This window comes from Stegodyphus dumicola, chromosome 1 (assembly GCF_044657685.1).
Source record: "Stegodyphus dumicola isolate Sdum_Otavi_A_Nest chromosome 1, ASM4465768v1".
Lineage (NCBI taxonomy): Eukaryota > Metazoa > Arthropoda > Arachnida > Araneae > Eresidae > Stegodyphus > Stegodyphus dumicola.
In genome coordinates this window covers 225307084-225321639 of record NC_140768.1, presented here as the reverse complement: position 1 = coordinate 225321639, position 14556 = coordinate 225307084, and the positions used below count along the sequence as shown (strand labels likewise).

General features: G+C 31.3%; 1 protein-coding gene across 2 annotated transcripts in view; it reads left to right on the top strand.

Annotated features, from left to right (window-relative positions):
* Window positions 1-14327, top strand: part of LOC118203968 (5-phosphohydroxy-L-lysine phospho-lyase) — a 44319-nt gene extending 29992 nt beyond the window's left edge. For both annotated transcript variants that reach the window (XM_035376280.2, XM_035376281.2), the window contains 5 exons: window positions 1048-1148; window positions 5750-5874; window positions 7512-7666; window positions 10750-10839; window positions 12767-14327. In XM_035376280.2, coding sequence (XP_035232171.1) covers window positions 1048-1148; window positions 5750-5874; window positions 7512-7666; window positions 10750-10839; window positions 12767-13004 — 709 coding nt within the window. In that variant the 3' untranslated portion in view covers window positions 13005-14327. The remainder of the gene's footprint in view (window positions 1-1047; window positions 1149-5749; window positions 5875-7511; window positions 7667-10749; window positions 10840-12766) is intronic.
* Window positions 14328-14556: the final 229 nt, after the last annotated feature.

The following is a 14556-nucleotide window of genomic DNA, read 5'->3' as shown; positions in this document are numbered from 1 at the left end:
TAGATATTCTTTATTTGCTATCTAAGAACTTTCGGGCATTCATCAAATGTAAAAGAAGGGCACAAGAAGAAAATCTTGGTTACTTTAAAAGAAGAAAAGTTAAGGGGTTTAAAGTTAAAAAAAAAAAAAAAAAAAAAAAAAAAAAACTTGCTGTCGATGATGACGGGAATGATGTTCGTGGTGACATCTATCGCAGACAAAGGTATAGTTAATGCACATCTGACAAATAATTTTAACTGTTGATACCTAAAACAGGTTTTAAGCTGAACAGTTATGATAAGACTACTAGTTTAAAAGTTAATTCCTAGAAATTCAAGGCACGTGAACTTAAAATCATAATTTGAACTGAGCTCATATATTCAAAATAACCTTTGAAACGAAAGACGGCATTCTATGGCATTGTACTATCAGAGAATAATACAATGTGAAAATTTTCGCCCATATTTGATAACAAAAATATTTTATTATAAATGATGAAACTGTTTATATATTTTCACTGGATTACTTGCACCTCAGACTGGAAGTATATATTTCCCACAAATGAAATAGCAACAATTTCTTTTTTCAAGGTTAAAAAGCATTACTTCCAGAAAACAAAATGAAAATTTCTGCAAAAAGAAATGTTTTCGGTAATTCATTTTAAAGCTAAAAATATTTTTCGATTATTTAAGTTTAGGAAAATTATGTAAATGATTCTCTTAATGTTATTTCTTTCTCGTTGTTATTTAGTTCTGTTCCGTATATATTTGATTGAGTTTCCAGCCACTTAAATATGTCATGAAATAAAAATTGTCTAATAATGTCCTTTTACAAATTCCTGAAAATACGCTATATTTACTGCAATAATTATTTGCTGATTAAATTATGAATGCGTTACGTTATGGTATAAACATAAACAACATATTTATACCATAACGTAACGACTGAATAAAATTTGACTTCAGAAAGTTGTAGAATAAAAAGAAAAATTTCAGGACTTTTGAATTAATTCACTATTCATATCACTTATATTTGTTTCTTAAATATATATACTTGTATTACCAACAGGTGTGTCCGTGAAGCAGGTGGAGTATGTGTTGCTGATGAAGTTCAGACGGGTTTCGGTAGAGTTGGAAAACATATGTGGGCGTTTCAGCTGCAAGGAGAAGGTAATTATGATAACTATGCTATGTTTCTCCTATGAATGAAAGCGCTAATTGTTTTTTAATTGACATAAGACAGATTTACGTTTGTATATTTCTTCATCCTTTCATGTGACTGAATTAGATATCAAGAAATGTATTTCAGTTTTGTGTGCGCAAGATTTGGTATGTAAAAGCTCTTCAAAGCAAACATCTGCTATCCAAATGTGCATATTTTGAGGACGAAAATATTAAATTAAATTTGAATTATTTTACGGTCAAAGTAACCAATTAATTATAGAAGGAAGAAGAATTCATACAAATAATTAAACACACCGAGTCCTTCTTATAACTCACGATTTCAAGTGATTATCCAAAAATATGATTATCCGATGTTGCTTGATACTACTTCTTAATTGTGTTCTCGTAAGTAATGATCACTTCAGATTGGATTGTCTTAGGAGGGTGGTCGCCATGAGAGATTGCATTGTAGTATAATCATTTTAAAAATATGGTTTTACTGTCTTTATGAAGATGTGTCTATGTGCGCTTGCTTTCTGTGTTCTGACATAGCCACATTATATCGATATATAACGAGTTAACTTAGATCAGGTAAAAGTTGTTCTGTAGAGTGACATTTTTTTGAGTAATATACATTAAATCAAGGCTCTTATGTAGACGTAAGCGACTTAACGCTAGGTCTAGATAAAGAAACATATTTAGGGTGTAAAAGATCACTTTATTAAGAACTCAAATAAGTTGAACAGAAGTCACTCCTGGTACTTATAAATCAACCAGCATTTATGGCATGAACTCTAAAGTAGAATTTTAAATTGAAACTAAATCTAAGTCTCCTTTATCCAAAGGCTACGCAGAGATATTTAAATACACAAGTTGGCTGTTAACTTCCATTGGCGGGGCAGCACTACCGAAACTAATAAAGCAACGCCCAACTTCCATTGGCGGGGGCAGCACTACCGACCCTAATAAAGCAACGCCCTAGACGAAATACCCCCATATGCGGTCAGGTCGTAAATTTACAATCCCTTTTTTCAGGGGGAGAGCTGACAAGGAGGGGACAATCTTGCTCCATATCTTTTGAAAATGTGGGGGTTGTTTAAACATCTAACTTCTCTACATTCAGTTTTATACAGAGGAAAATACAAATTGAATTCTTCGAATGAATGCAATTTTGTACAATGAAAATGTATTACTTAACGATAAACTGTAAGATAAATAACATCTTTTTTTAAAGCCATAGGTGTAGACAGATATTTGTTACAGGAATGAATTTGTAGTAAATATTGAGTTTTTCATTTCGAATGCTATGTTCCATGTATGTGAAGTAACTGAGTATGTGAGATAATAGTCATAACCGAATGGCTTTCAACCTTTTCACGGCTAAGGACTGTTTTTCAATTACATTGTGGTCGCTGCTTTTTGGTTAATTTTCTAATGACATATAACCAATAATTGTTTTTATTTGAGACTTATGAATAAAATAACGCAAACTAGACTGCAGAAAATTCTTAAGAATGAAGTTAAATAATACTGAAAAATACATTATTGATGCACTTTTGGGTTTTATATGTAGTAGTATTAACTACTACTATAATCCTTAAATGGAATCCTTAAATTATATATATCTATGTATAGGTATATATAAATGGAACCAAATATAGAACAAGGTATAAAATATCTTTGTTATGCAATGTTCATTACCATACCTATATTTACGTAATATCAATATAAATAGTTAGTTAGGTTTCGTACATATATAATTTATTTTTATATTTTGTATTTTTTGTATTAGATTCAGTATTGTATACGTATCTGAAGTTTAATTTTGCTTGTTTTCTTTTTGGGTTACGACTTTAAGTGAGAAAGAATTGTTAGGGCCGTCATAGGGATTACATTATATACAATCAATTAGGATCCGACTTTTCCTTTCTTTTAATCATTATATATATTTAAATACTACTTGATAAGTATACATAAAATATAGCAGTTTTTTAAGCTACTTATTTATATATCTATTGTTTGGTCTTGTTTGTTTGATTATAGTAAAGCATTCGACGGTTATTTGCCTAAGGGTAAGGGTGCCTCGTGGAGAACTTTCGAAGCAAAATTGACTCTTATGCACGTTACACGTGGGGAAAACCTCGAAAGCGCCAATACAGCCATCCCCGTCGATCCGGATTCGAACCCCGGATCGACCTGCCAGAGTTCAACGACTTTACAGCTCAGCCGCTAGTGAGCCACACACACACACACACACACACACATCCACACATATACATTAAATAGTATTTACATGTCGTTTATAAAGTATAATTGAGTGCAATTTAATCATAAAGAGTTAGAAAATATTCTACGGAATTACTTCACTTTGTAGACTTTTTGTTAAGCTTCACCATATTTCTTAAAGAGAATCTCAATGCTAGTTCCATTTCCAAGCTGTTTATGTACCTTATTTTTCATGCTTTGAATTATATTTAGAAAATTATTTCACTTGGTTATAGCTGAAAATGCAGAAGAGAATTATGCCCTTTTCTAATCATTCTTGAAGCATTTAAATTTTTTTAAAAAAAAAGCGCACATTAATACGAATCACTGAACTAAAGTGCTCGATACAAGACATATTAACTAGCTACTAAATTTTGATTTTCATTGAGTAAAAATGAATTCATCTGCATTCTATAAGAGCGTAAATATTCAAAAAATGTTTTTTTTTTCCCTATTCTCGCAGTCATAATATTTTTCTTAAATATTCAGCTAATTCATATTCAGATATTCCAATCCATTACAATTAGTAATAAATCGATACAGTAAATAAATAATTAAAATCAATTAAATGGAATTTTAATTGATTTTAATTGCCATTTTCCCTTTGATAAACCCGTCTTTAGAGTTCCATAGCAGTCGATCAGCTTTTGTTGGGGGTTCATTTTTCTTTATGGTATGCTTACGTTATATATGTATGTATTATGCATTGCTCATACTCGTCAATTGCAGCTTTTAATATCTTTTGGAAAAAAATCAATATGAGAATCCAGAAAATGATTCTTAGTGACGCTAAAACTATTATTACTAGGCACTGTCATGCCACAGTGTTAAAAAAAAATCTCATTGTTTAAAGGTAGATTCTATGCTCATATCCTAGTCTAAAATTAAAAGCTGCGAGTCAAAATTAAGGGGGTTGCTCTTAGAAAGCCTCAATTAGAAGTAGTTATATGAAATGTTATAATCAATACTTATAATCTTACGGATTAAACACTTATTCCCTATTTGATCACGTGTATGGCAAACAGATATTCGTCATTCATAAAGAAAAGAAAGGTGAATCAAAATGAGTTTTCAAGCCCTATTGCATACATTAGCAATACTTATTCTCGTAATAACAGATACGTATGTGTTATTCTCTTCGTAATTTTCAGTACATATATTTATATTTATAATTAAGAAATCTTTTGAAAGCAGCGTCAAACAGCTGTGAAAATTATATTTTAAAATTATTATTTAGAAATGCGCTTATAATGGTTTTTATATTTACGAGAGATACTTCCCGTTTACTCAAGCTCACTGTATTCAAGTCGATAGGACCAATTGAATGGAAAGATCGATTTGTTAATTCATTTCCAAGTTTCAAATCGGATGAATGGACTCGCGAATAAAATGGCACATTAAAATACGGTCAGTGAACTACAGTGAGCTATGAAAATTTTAACAAAGGTTTCGTACTTTATCTTATGAAAACAAAATATCAGAATCTAATTAAATGTTTCACTTATTAGAAAAATAGAAAATATAAATATTTGTGAATAAAAAGAAATTATCTTTAAAAAAATAAAATTTAAATGGAAAAAAAAAATAAAAGAATTACAAAATATTGCAGAAATTACATAAAATAGCGAATAAACTTATCCGGCACAAGCTCGCTAAATGTAAAACAGATTGTACAGTCAGAAAGCTCGCCTTGTCACACAAATGTACTGTTCATCGGGTTTAAAGGTTATTCAGACTAATGTGCGAAGTTCAGTGAGTAACTTGTATTTTCCTTTGAATGTATAAACTAGCCAAAAAACACTTTTTTAAAAAAAATATATCTCCTCTTATGATCCCTGACACAGCCGTTTACTTTCCCCTTCCGTAATTAACGTCAGTCTCTTGCTCTTGACCGCATTTGCCAAGCCACCCCCTAGACGAGATTACTTATCATAGAACAACTAGTAACGTGGCCTTCAGCAGGCAGAATACGTTCTGACTATAACAATCTCAAACCCTCACTTAAATACACTCGAACAAAAATTTTCATTCTGGCAGAAAAACGAAGAGAAAAAGGTGACAGTAAAGATTCGTAATATAAGATAACTGTTAATTGAATACCTTACAGTTTCATAACATAATATTTAATTCTTGCCATATACCAAACTTGGCATAAAATAGTTTACGTGAGAATGATATACTTTCAGAATTTTAAAAATTACACAAGATATGACAATTAAACTGAAATTACATTGACGGTATTTTATATTTATTTAATTTTTTTATTATAAACCATGTTTCATCAAAATATGTAATTGAATTTAAGAATTCTGCTAAGTAATTTATATTATTTCTTTGCGAAGATGTATGTCCGGATATTGTAACAATTGGCAAGCCTATGGGAAATGGCCATCCTGTAGCTGCTGTAGTCACTACACGAGAAATTGCAAGAAGTTTCAAACAGCTCGGAGTCTCTTATTTTAACACGGTGAGCAGAAGAAGTATTTTAAAAAGTTATATATTTAATCTATACTATTAAATAAATCCAAGAAGAAAAGCTCATATTATTTCAACTGATCCTCCACTCAAAAATATGTAGCTTAGAGTGTTAATTTTAAGTAAGAGGTTGTGTGCCTTTTCAGAGACCGAGGTATTTGTCCTAGAAAACTACTATCTTCCCAGGGCGGGGGAAGAAGCTGTTATACAACATCTGGCAAAGTATACAGGGCTTTAAGTGAAATCTAATATTGTGTTTTTTGCTTAATTTTAAATTATACTAGAATTCTGTACCGCTAAATGATTAGTTACTTTATCTGGTGTTTGAAATTCTTAATTTAATCACTCTGTAGACTCTTGTCTGTAGAGAACCCGTTTTGGTAACATACGCTATAAGTAGTAACTCAAGACTCTGAGTAAAACTAAGCGACTTATCGCTATGTCTAGGTAAGCAAACAGAAATGTATGAAGGATGTAAAGGACTCTTTTATTAAGAACTCAAAGAGCGTAATTCAAAAGGTAGAATTTCAAATTAATTAAGTTAAAACTTAAAACAGCCTAGAGGCTACACACAATAATAAAGCGAAAGTTGGCTCAAACCTATACCGGTGTGACAAGCACTGTCGGCAAGAATAAGCAACGCCGAAGACAGACCGTTATGGTAGAATTTCAACTAGTAACGAGGCCTTCAGGCGGAACATACTCTATCTAAGCAATTTAAAACTTCCCTTTAAATTTTCTCTCTTTCTACCTCATGTGCATTCTGGTAGGACAGTAAAGACATTAAAGCGGACACGAGGAGCGAGAGTAAAGATACAAAACATAAAATAACTGGTTAGTGAAGTCCTTAGTAGTGGCCAAAGCTTAAAATGGCTAGTGCACAGAAAACAAAAACCAAAACAAAAAACTGGGACGTTTCTAAAAAGTACATAACATAGTTTACATAAAGGTTCTGCATTTCGCATTACAATATAATTTAAATGTGTTCAAAATGTAAATGGAAATCTAACAGCATTAAAAAAAAATAATTTCATTTAGCACTCATTCATTTGCTGACAAGCTGTTGAGTAGAAAACAAAATATTCGAAACAGTTTCAGGAATATTTCGAACACGATATAAACTCTTCTATAGAGAAAAGAAAGCGAAACGAATAACTGGCATGTTTCGCTAGGAACATTCAGTTCCCTTACTCTGAAATGCCTTTCCCATAAGCAAAAATGTTTGGAGATACTTCTTATTTCAAAATTTTCACTAAAAACAATCATCACAAATTTAATTTTATGGAAAATTTTTGATTTTAAGCGATCGGAAAATTTTGTGCTTTCCTTTCTAATTATCATCGACTGATAATTCAAATCTTTGTAACTGTCGAAGGTTTTGCCTTAAAATAGCCTTTTCCCCTATAACTATTAAGTATTTTATTAACGTGAATTACTTAAACTAATGCTCTCTAATTATTACTATGCAATTCTATTTTTTGCACTTTTTATTAGCAATAATTTACGTAATTGAATTCATCTGTCTAGATTATAATTATTTTCGTTTGATTCTTAAAAATTATGATCATATCATTATTTAATTGTTGCATTTAATTACAATTATTTATAGTGTGGTTATGTTATTTATAGTATGGTGGCAACCCGGTGTCTATGGCGATTGCAAATGCAGTTCTTGACGTGATTGAAAATGAGGACCTGATGTCCAAAGCAAAAACTGTTGGACAAAAGCTTCTTAATGATCTTCTGGAACTCAAAAAGAGGCATCCACTCATAGGCGATGTCAGGTTAGTATCACTTGAGATTCATAATAAGAGTAATAAGGGGTGTGGAACAAAAGATTTCGTAACGAGAGAACATTGTTGCTAGAACTAGTTTAAAAAATTCTAAAAAATTCTTTACCACATAAAAAAGAAAAAGAAAAAAAAAAAAATCATCTTAAAATACTTTGGTGGAGCTTTAATGTTTTAATTCATGATTCAACTATGCTAAACCGCTAACATATTAATTCTCTATTAAATAAAATCTTGTTATTACACTGGACTACCTGCAAAAGCTCATTTTCAGGTAACTCATTGGAGTATTTTAAAGAACAGTGAATGAGAATTTCATAAATTTTAAATTCCTTAAAATAGTAGGACAGCAGGCATTTGAAGGCAGGGTATTAAAAGAAGTATATGGGATAATTGAAGCTCATTGCATTGTATAGTTATGAAAAGTTTAAAAGAACTTCGCTTAATCGAAATCTAGCTTAAATAAGCAGTAGTAGAGGAAATTAACTCTGAGTCTCTTTAAAACCCAATCATTAGCCCAAATAGACGTTGGCCCGAATGGGGTTTTGCGTCGTCCACTATAAACGTCTGTATCACTTTTTAAATTGTTGCCACCAACAATTTAAAAAATCTCTCTGTTAAAACCTGAACATTGATATGATAAACTGAGAAAGACTGAAAAAATAAAAAAATACATGCCAGCATAAACATATGCTGATATGCTGCTGTTAAAATTTTTGTGAGTTTGTGGTTGAGTTGTATGTGGCGTAAGTGTGAAGAAAATGGTGCTTAATAACAAAGGCAGAAAGCAGAAATGGGTTAGCGAAAGTGAATACAAGAAGAGACTGGTAGACTGTGAGCTCAGCGAACGTGTAAAAAACCTTAACAAACGCTTTTCGGCGCCCGTTAAAATCTGAACCGTTTCAGATTTTTTTTTTTTAATTTTTATTTCCGATAATTTTTTTAAACTTCCTATTTAATAGGAGTATATACTTATTTAGTAATAAAAACAAACTCTCTTATTATGTTTTCTGTAAAATAATAAACTCTAAGAACTATGTTCAGATTTTAATGGGTAGATAATTTTCATGTATATTGCTCTTCAAATGGTGGCGTGGTGATAGCTGCTCATAGACGATGCAAAAAGGAAGAACCTCAAAAGAAAAATCACTCACTGTTTTAAACAATATATTGGGTTGGCAACTAAGTAATTGCGGATTTTTTTTAGAAAATCAAAGACTAGTAAATTTTTTCATGGAACTAAATAACTTTATTCTGTAATGTATTGCCCATTTTGATCAATGACCTTTTGCCATCTTTCAGGCAGCATCATAATCCCACGTTCATTAAACTTCTGGTTTTTATTAGCAAAAAACTGAATCAGGTACGATTTGACATCATCATCATTATTGAACTTTTTACCATTCAAGGAGTTTAGTAAAAATTGAAACAAAAAGTAATCAGATGGTGCAAGATCAGGACTATATGTTGGATGTGACAAAACTTCCCAACCAAGCTCCAATAAGTTTTGCCGAGTGACCAAAGATGTGTGTGGCTTTGCATTGTCATGATGGAATACAACACCTTTTCGATTTGTCAATTCGGGCCGCTTTTCTTCAACTGCATTGTTTAATTTCATTAGTTGTTCAATGTAGACATCAGAATTGATCGTTCGGTTGGGTGGTAAGAGTTCAAAGTAGACAATTCCTTTGTAATCCCACCAAACTGATAGATAACAAAACCTTCTTTTGATGAATATCAGCTTTTGATGTTGTTTGAGTTGATTCACCTGGCCTGCTCCACGATCTTTTCCGCTTGATATTGTTGTAAACAACCCATTTTTCATCGCCAGTTATCAGTCGTTTTAAAAATGGATCATTTTCATTACATTTCTTTAGCAAATCGCAGCTGTTAATGCGTTGCGTTAAATGCGTTTCTTTCAGTTCGTGAGGAACCCATATATAGAGTTTTTGAACATAGCCAAGTTGTTTTAAGTGATTTTCAATGCATGTATGTGTTACATGAAGCTTCTCTGCAATCTCACGTGTTGTACTGTGACGATCCGAATCGATTATTGCTTTGATTAGGTCGTCATCAACTTCAACTGGACGACCAGAGCGTTTTCATCTTTGAGTGAAAAATCACCAGAACAAAATTTGGCAAACCAATTTTGACACTGCCATTCTTTTAAGGCTTCCCCACCATAAACAGCACATAACTTTTTATGAGCTTGCGATGCGTTTTTCCCTTTGCGGAAATAAAAAAGCAAAATATGACGAAAATGTTCCTTTTGATTTTCCATTTTTCAACGAACGCCAAACGAAAACTACGCAACCGATCAAAAAACTTTTTTTACTGATTGACAGCCGAATTGCCAGCTATCAAATAAAAAATGTGTTTTACATTAGAACCCTAAAAATTCAACCGAAGCCATCTATGAGTGAAATCCGCAATTACTTATTTGCCAACCCAATAGATTGGTAAATATATAACAATGCATAACTTTTGCTTAGAAATGTTATACTTATTTATTTATATCTCTGAGGGCAAAAAATAGTCGCAGGAATTATCTGAAAGGAGTCCGTGCTTTTTCCTAAATAAAGCTATGTTGAACAACAAAGGTGCCATTTACAGATTATGATTCGTAACTGTATTCAAGTCTACCAGTAGCCTGTATATGATCGACGACTCAACTACAGAAGTACGAATTAAATGTATTTCTCTATTTTCTGAAAATTTCAAGTTGTATATTCAAGGTGTTGCGCAAATCAAATTCAATAGAATTTATTAACAGCTCTGCGATTCATTACAATGTTGATTATCAAATCGTATTAAATTTTATTACTGTTTCTGAATAACGGTATATCAAAGAACACATTAAGGAAAACAGAAACCTAAATGAAATTCGTCAAATTCTAATTCAACAATCAGCGTTTGAGGTATTTCATTCAATGTAAATTGGACGGATATTATAATTTCTTTTGCCGCTGATTGAAGATTTAAAAATATTAATGCTTTGCTACTTTATACAGTGTTAAACCATTTGAAAATGTTCTGTTTGTTATCTCTAATATTTATTAGAGTGTTTCAAATTTTAGAGGTGTTGGCTTATTCATCGGAATTGATCTGGTAAAAGACAGAATTACAAAAGAACCTGCCACAGAAGAAGCAGCATATATCATATCAAGGTAAATATTATACTTTCGATTATTATAATTTAAGTTTTATAGTAGATTTTTCACACTAATTCGTAACTAATTTTATCCATGAAGTATTTTAAGTGTGATGCACAAAAATATTGTTATTCAAATATTTTAATGCTACTAATTTCCATGAATAAAGTTACGTATAAATAAATAAGACGTATTTAGTATTTTAATGATGAATATCACATAATATAGATTCCATCAGTGACCTATTTTATTATTATCATGTGACATTTACTCGGATATCGAGTTGCATGTATTAGCAAACTGTGCTATGACAGAACCACAGAAATTGATATGTAAATAATCACATGACAGGAAAAAAAATCTTAAAAATAACTATCTAGAAAAAAAAAATGGAAGAAAAGAAGGATAAAGTAACTTAAATCCGTAACTCATTTTATAACCTACATCAATGAAATAAAAGATGAGACAAACTAAAACGGTAGTTACAATGTATCAAAAGAAATACTACAAAATGCAATAAAAATACTCCTCTTTTATAACTTTTTTTTTCTGTATTATTGCCTAGCTGTTAAGGAATTATTTTTGAAAGGTATTAGATTTGAATATTTTAATTCATATGTATACAAATAGTAAACCCTCACTAAGATGATTGCTAGACCTAGATGTTTTTGGTCTGGTGGGAAGACAGATGATACTCAATCATTCTTAGAAAGGTGATATTCAGTAGCGATGTTTACCATGCCGGCGGCTGAGAGGTAAAATCCGCTGAACACTGCGGTAGTTCGGTTCGGGGTTCGAGTCCCGGCGAACGGGCTGGCTACATGGGCGTTTTCGTGGTTTTGTCCATGTGTAACGTGGATACGAGTCAGTTTCCCTTATAAAGACCACCACGGGCATTCCCTTCCTTTCCGTGTAGTGCCTAAAGGGGAGCACGTAATAAGTAAAAAATAATGATATTTGTTTATATTCCCCAAAATAATAGTTACTTTCAGAAGTGGTTGTTTTAGAGGAGCAGTCTCTTCGTAAGGTTTACTTCAGGTCGACAGATAATCAACTAAATGTAATTAAGCACAGTGAAACTGTAGATTTCATTTGTTTAAAAATTTATAAACTTTATTATATGTTCAGATGAAGCAGACTATGAAATAATGTTAAAAGTTTAATGCAGACACAATCCCAAGGAATGGTTAGCTGGATGAGTGCTTTCGTGGTAGCCCATACCTAACGAAAATACAAGCCCGTTTAACCTTGAAAGTCCTCTACAAAGGCATCTCCTCTTAAGCAGATAGCTCTTGTGTGTTTTTCCAAACTCAAATCCAAATTCAATACAAAAATTTCAAAATGGATTTAGAGTTTAAAAATAATCTTCTTGTCTTCAATGGTAAGTAAAAAAGAGGATTAGAATTAATTATCTAATTGTGGTAAAGCATATTAGGCATATGTGATCGAAAGGGTGCTATCTCTTCGCGAAATTCTTCTAAGGGAAATTTCGGTATGCATAGAAAAAACTATAAATCGTTGTAAGTGAGCCCCGCTAAGAATTGCTAGGGTTTAGTAGCTCTGACCGATTATTCACCAGTAGACCAGTAAGAATTTCAGTATCTTCTCCCCTGATCAAAATCAATCTTGTATACAAATCGAAATCAATTACCGATCAAAATCAATCTCGAAACATGCCCATACTTAATTTCATGTTCAAATTAAAATATATATGGAATCTTTTGTAAATCGGTGTTACGTATTTTTATTTGTTGTATCAATTTGTATCTTATAGTTTTATAACTTTTCAATTTATATTTAATTATCTTGGTAATTGAAATAAAAGCTTATATCGAGAGGTAGTGTCAATTTTTTTTTAAACATTTGTTTTTCTACTCCATATTATTTATATAGATAAAAACAACAGAATTTGCATTAAAATTGCGTAATTTTTCCTCCGCAGAATGAAGGAAGAGAGAATTTTGTTAAGCGCAGAAGGAAAGCACAACAACGTCCTCAAATACAAACCACCCATGGTCTTTGATGAACAAAACGCTGAAACCTTGATCGAGCGATTAGATACAGTTTTGTCGGAAGTTGAAGAACAGAAAAGAATGGCAGGATACGAGTCTCCGCTTTCAGATGCTTCAAACGAGGCTTCCAGCTCGGATGATGAAATGGCATCTGCATCATCTAGTTGAAATTTCAGTGGAGATTGAACTTTTAACCAATAACATAATTCTTGAAATCTGCACTTATGTCTGAACACACTTTTATTCCAATTTCACAATATTTAAGGAATTTCACCATGTGTGTAAATTTTCACAGTGTGTGTGAAATTAAGATGTATTTTTCAATAATTATAAAAAGTGAAAAAAAAATTTTAGATTTTAAACGCGTTTCGAATGTCGCTCAGGTAGCTCTGCTTTCTTATTTAATATCAAGTTAATTGGATACTTTTTCACTTTCGTATTAAGTTTGAATATTAACGAATAAGTTTAAATTTGATTACCGATCGACTCGAATGTAAAACTGTCGGACATGTAAGATGATTGTGATTATGAAGGAAACAAAGGTTTTGATATATTATGATCTGATATATATGAACATGCTATGGTAGAGGCACTCTGCTGAAAGAGGATTAAATTCATAAAATGCGTTGTTTGAAATAAAATGAAATAAATATGTTTCTTTTTAACGTAAAACTCAATGGATGACCGATAAATTATCTTAACGTATTTTTAAAAATATTATGCCCCCCCCCCCATTTGAGATGGATGAAGTTTTCAGAATGGCATTTTAATGGGGAAAAGGTTGTCTGTTACTCAGACCATTACGATAATTCATTTTATTAACATTTGAAATAATGTTTAAATGCTAATTTATGTTGGCAATATTTCATTAATTATTACAGAAGTAAACTGAATGAGATATTTCGGTAGTTCCATAAGTATTCTCAGAATAATTTTTGGTATTATTTTATAGATATTTATTATTGCTAGTGGAATTTAAAAAAAAAAAAAAACTTTTTAATAATGGAATATTTTAACAACTAAATCAGCTCATGATATGAATATTAAGTGCTTTATATGCCTTAAAGAAATATATAACTGTAGATACATACATATATATATATATACACACCTATTTTGAGAAGTATATATATTTGTACCCGTCAACAGAAGATAGAATGAGCTTTTCATTTTGCTTTAATGCGCAACAGTGAGACAGGTTATCATAAATAATATCGAGAACATTATGATCAGTTTACGTATGCAGCAAGTGTAAGTTTAGCATACATTTCTTTTAATATTTTATTGCATTTTCGAGATTAGCTCGACTTATATTTGGAATTGTTTGTTAAACTTGTTTTATTTGCAGAGAAAGTTATTTTTAAAGATGTACATTTGTAGATACTTCATTTTTCACTGTAAATATAACACTTTAAGGTATGAATGGTTGTTTGAAAGGATGGTACAACACGTGTTCTGTATTTTATACAAAATAAAAAATATACATTTTTACCTTTTGTGTTAGTTCTTTTTTCTATCCAGAATATATTCACTTCTTTTTTCTCTTGAACAAACGTATATGGCAGAAAGAAAAAAATGACAGAGCTTTTATGTTTTTATAATATATTATTTTAGAAGCTAACTTTACATGTTAACTTACATGATCTAACTTACATACATAAAATTTCTATTCTACTTGCAGTATTTACTGAACATGCTAGGAATTAATTCGAACTTCATA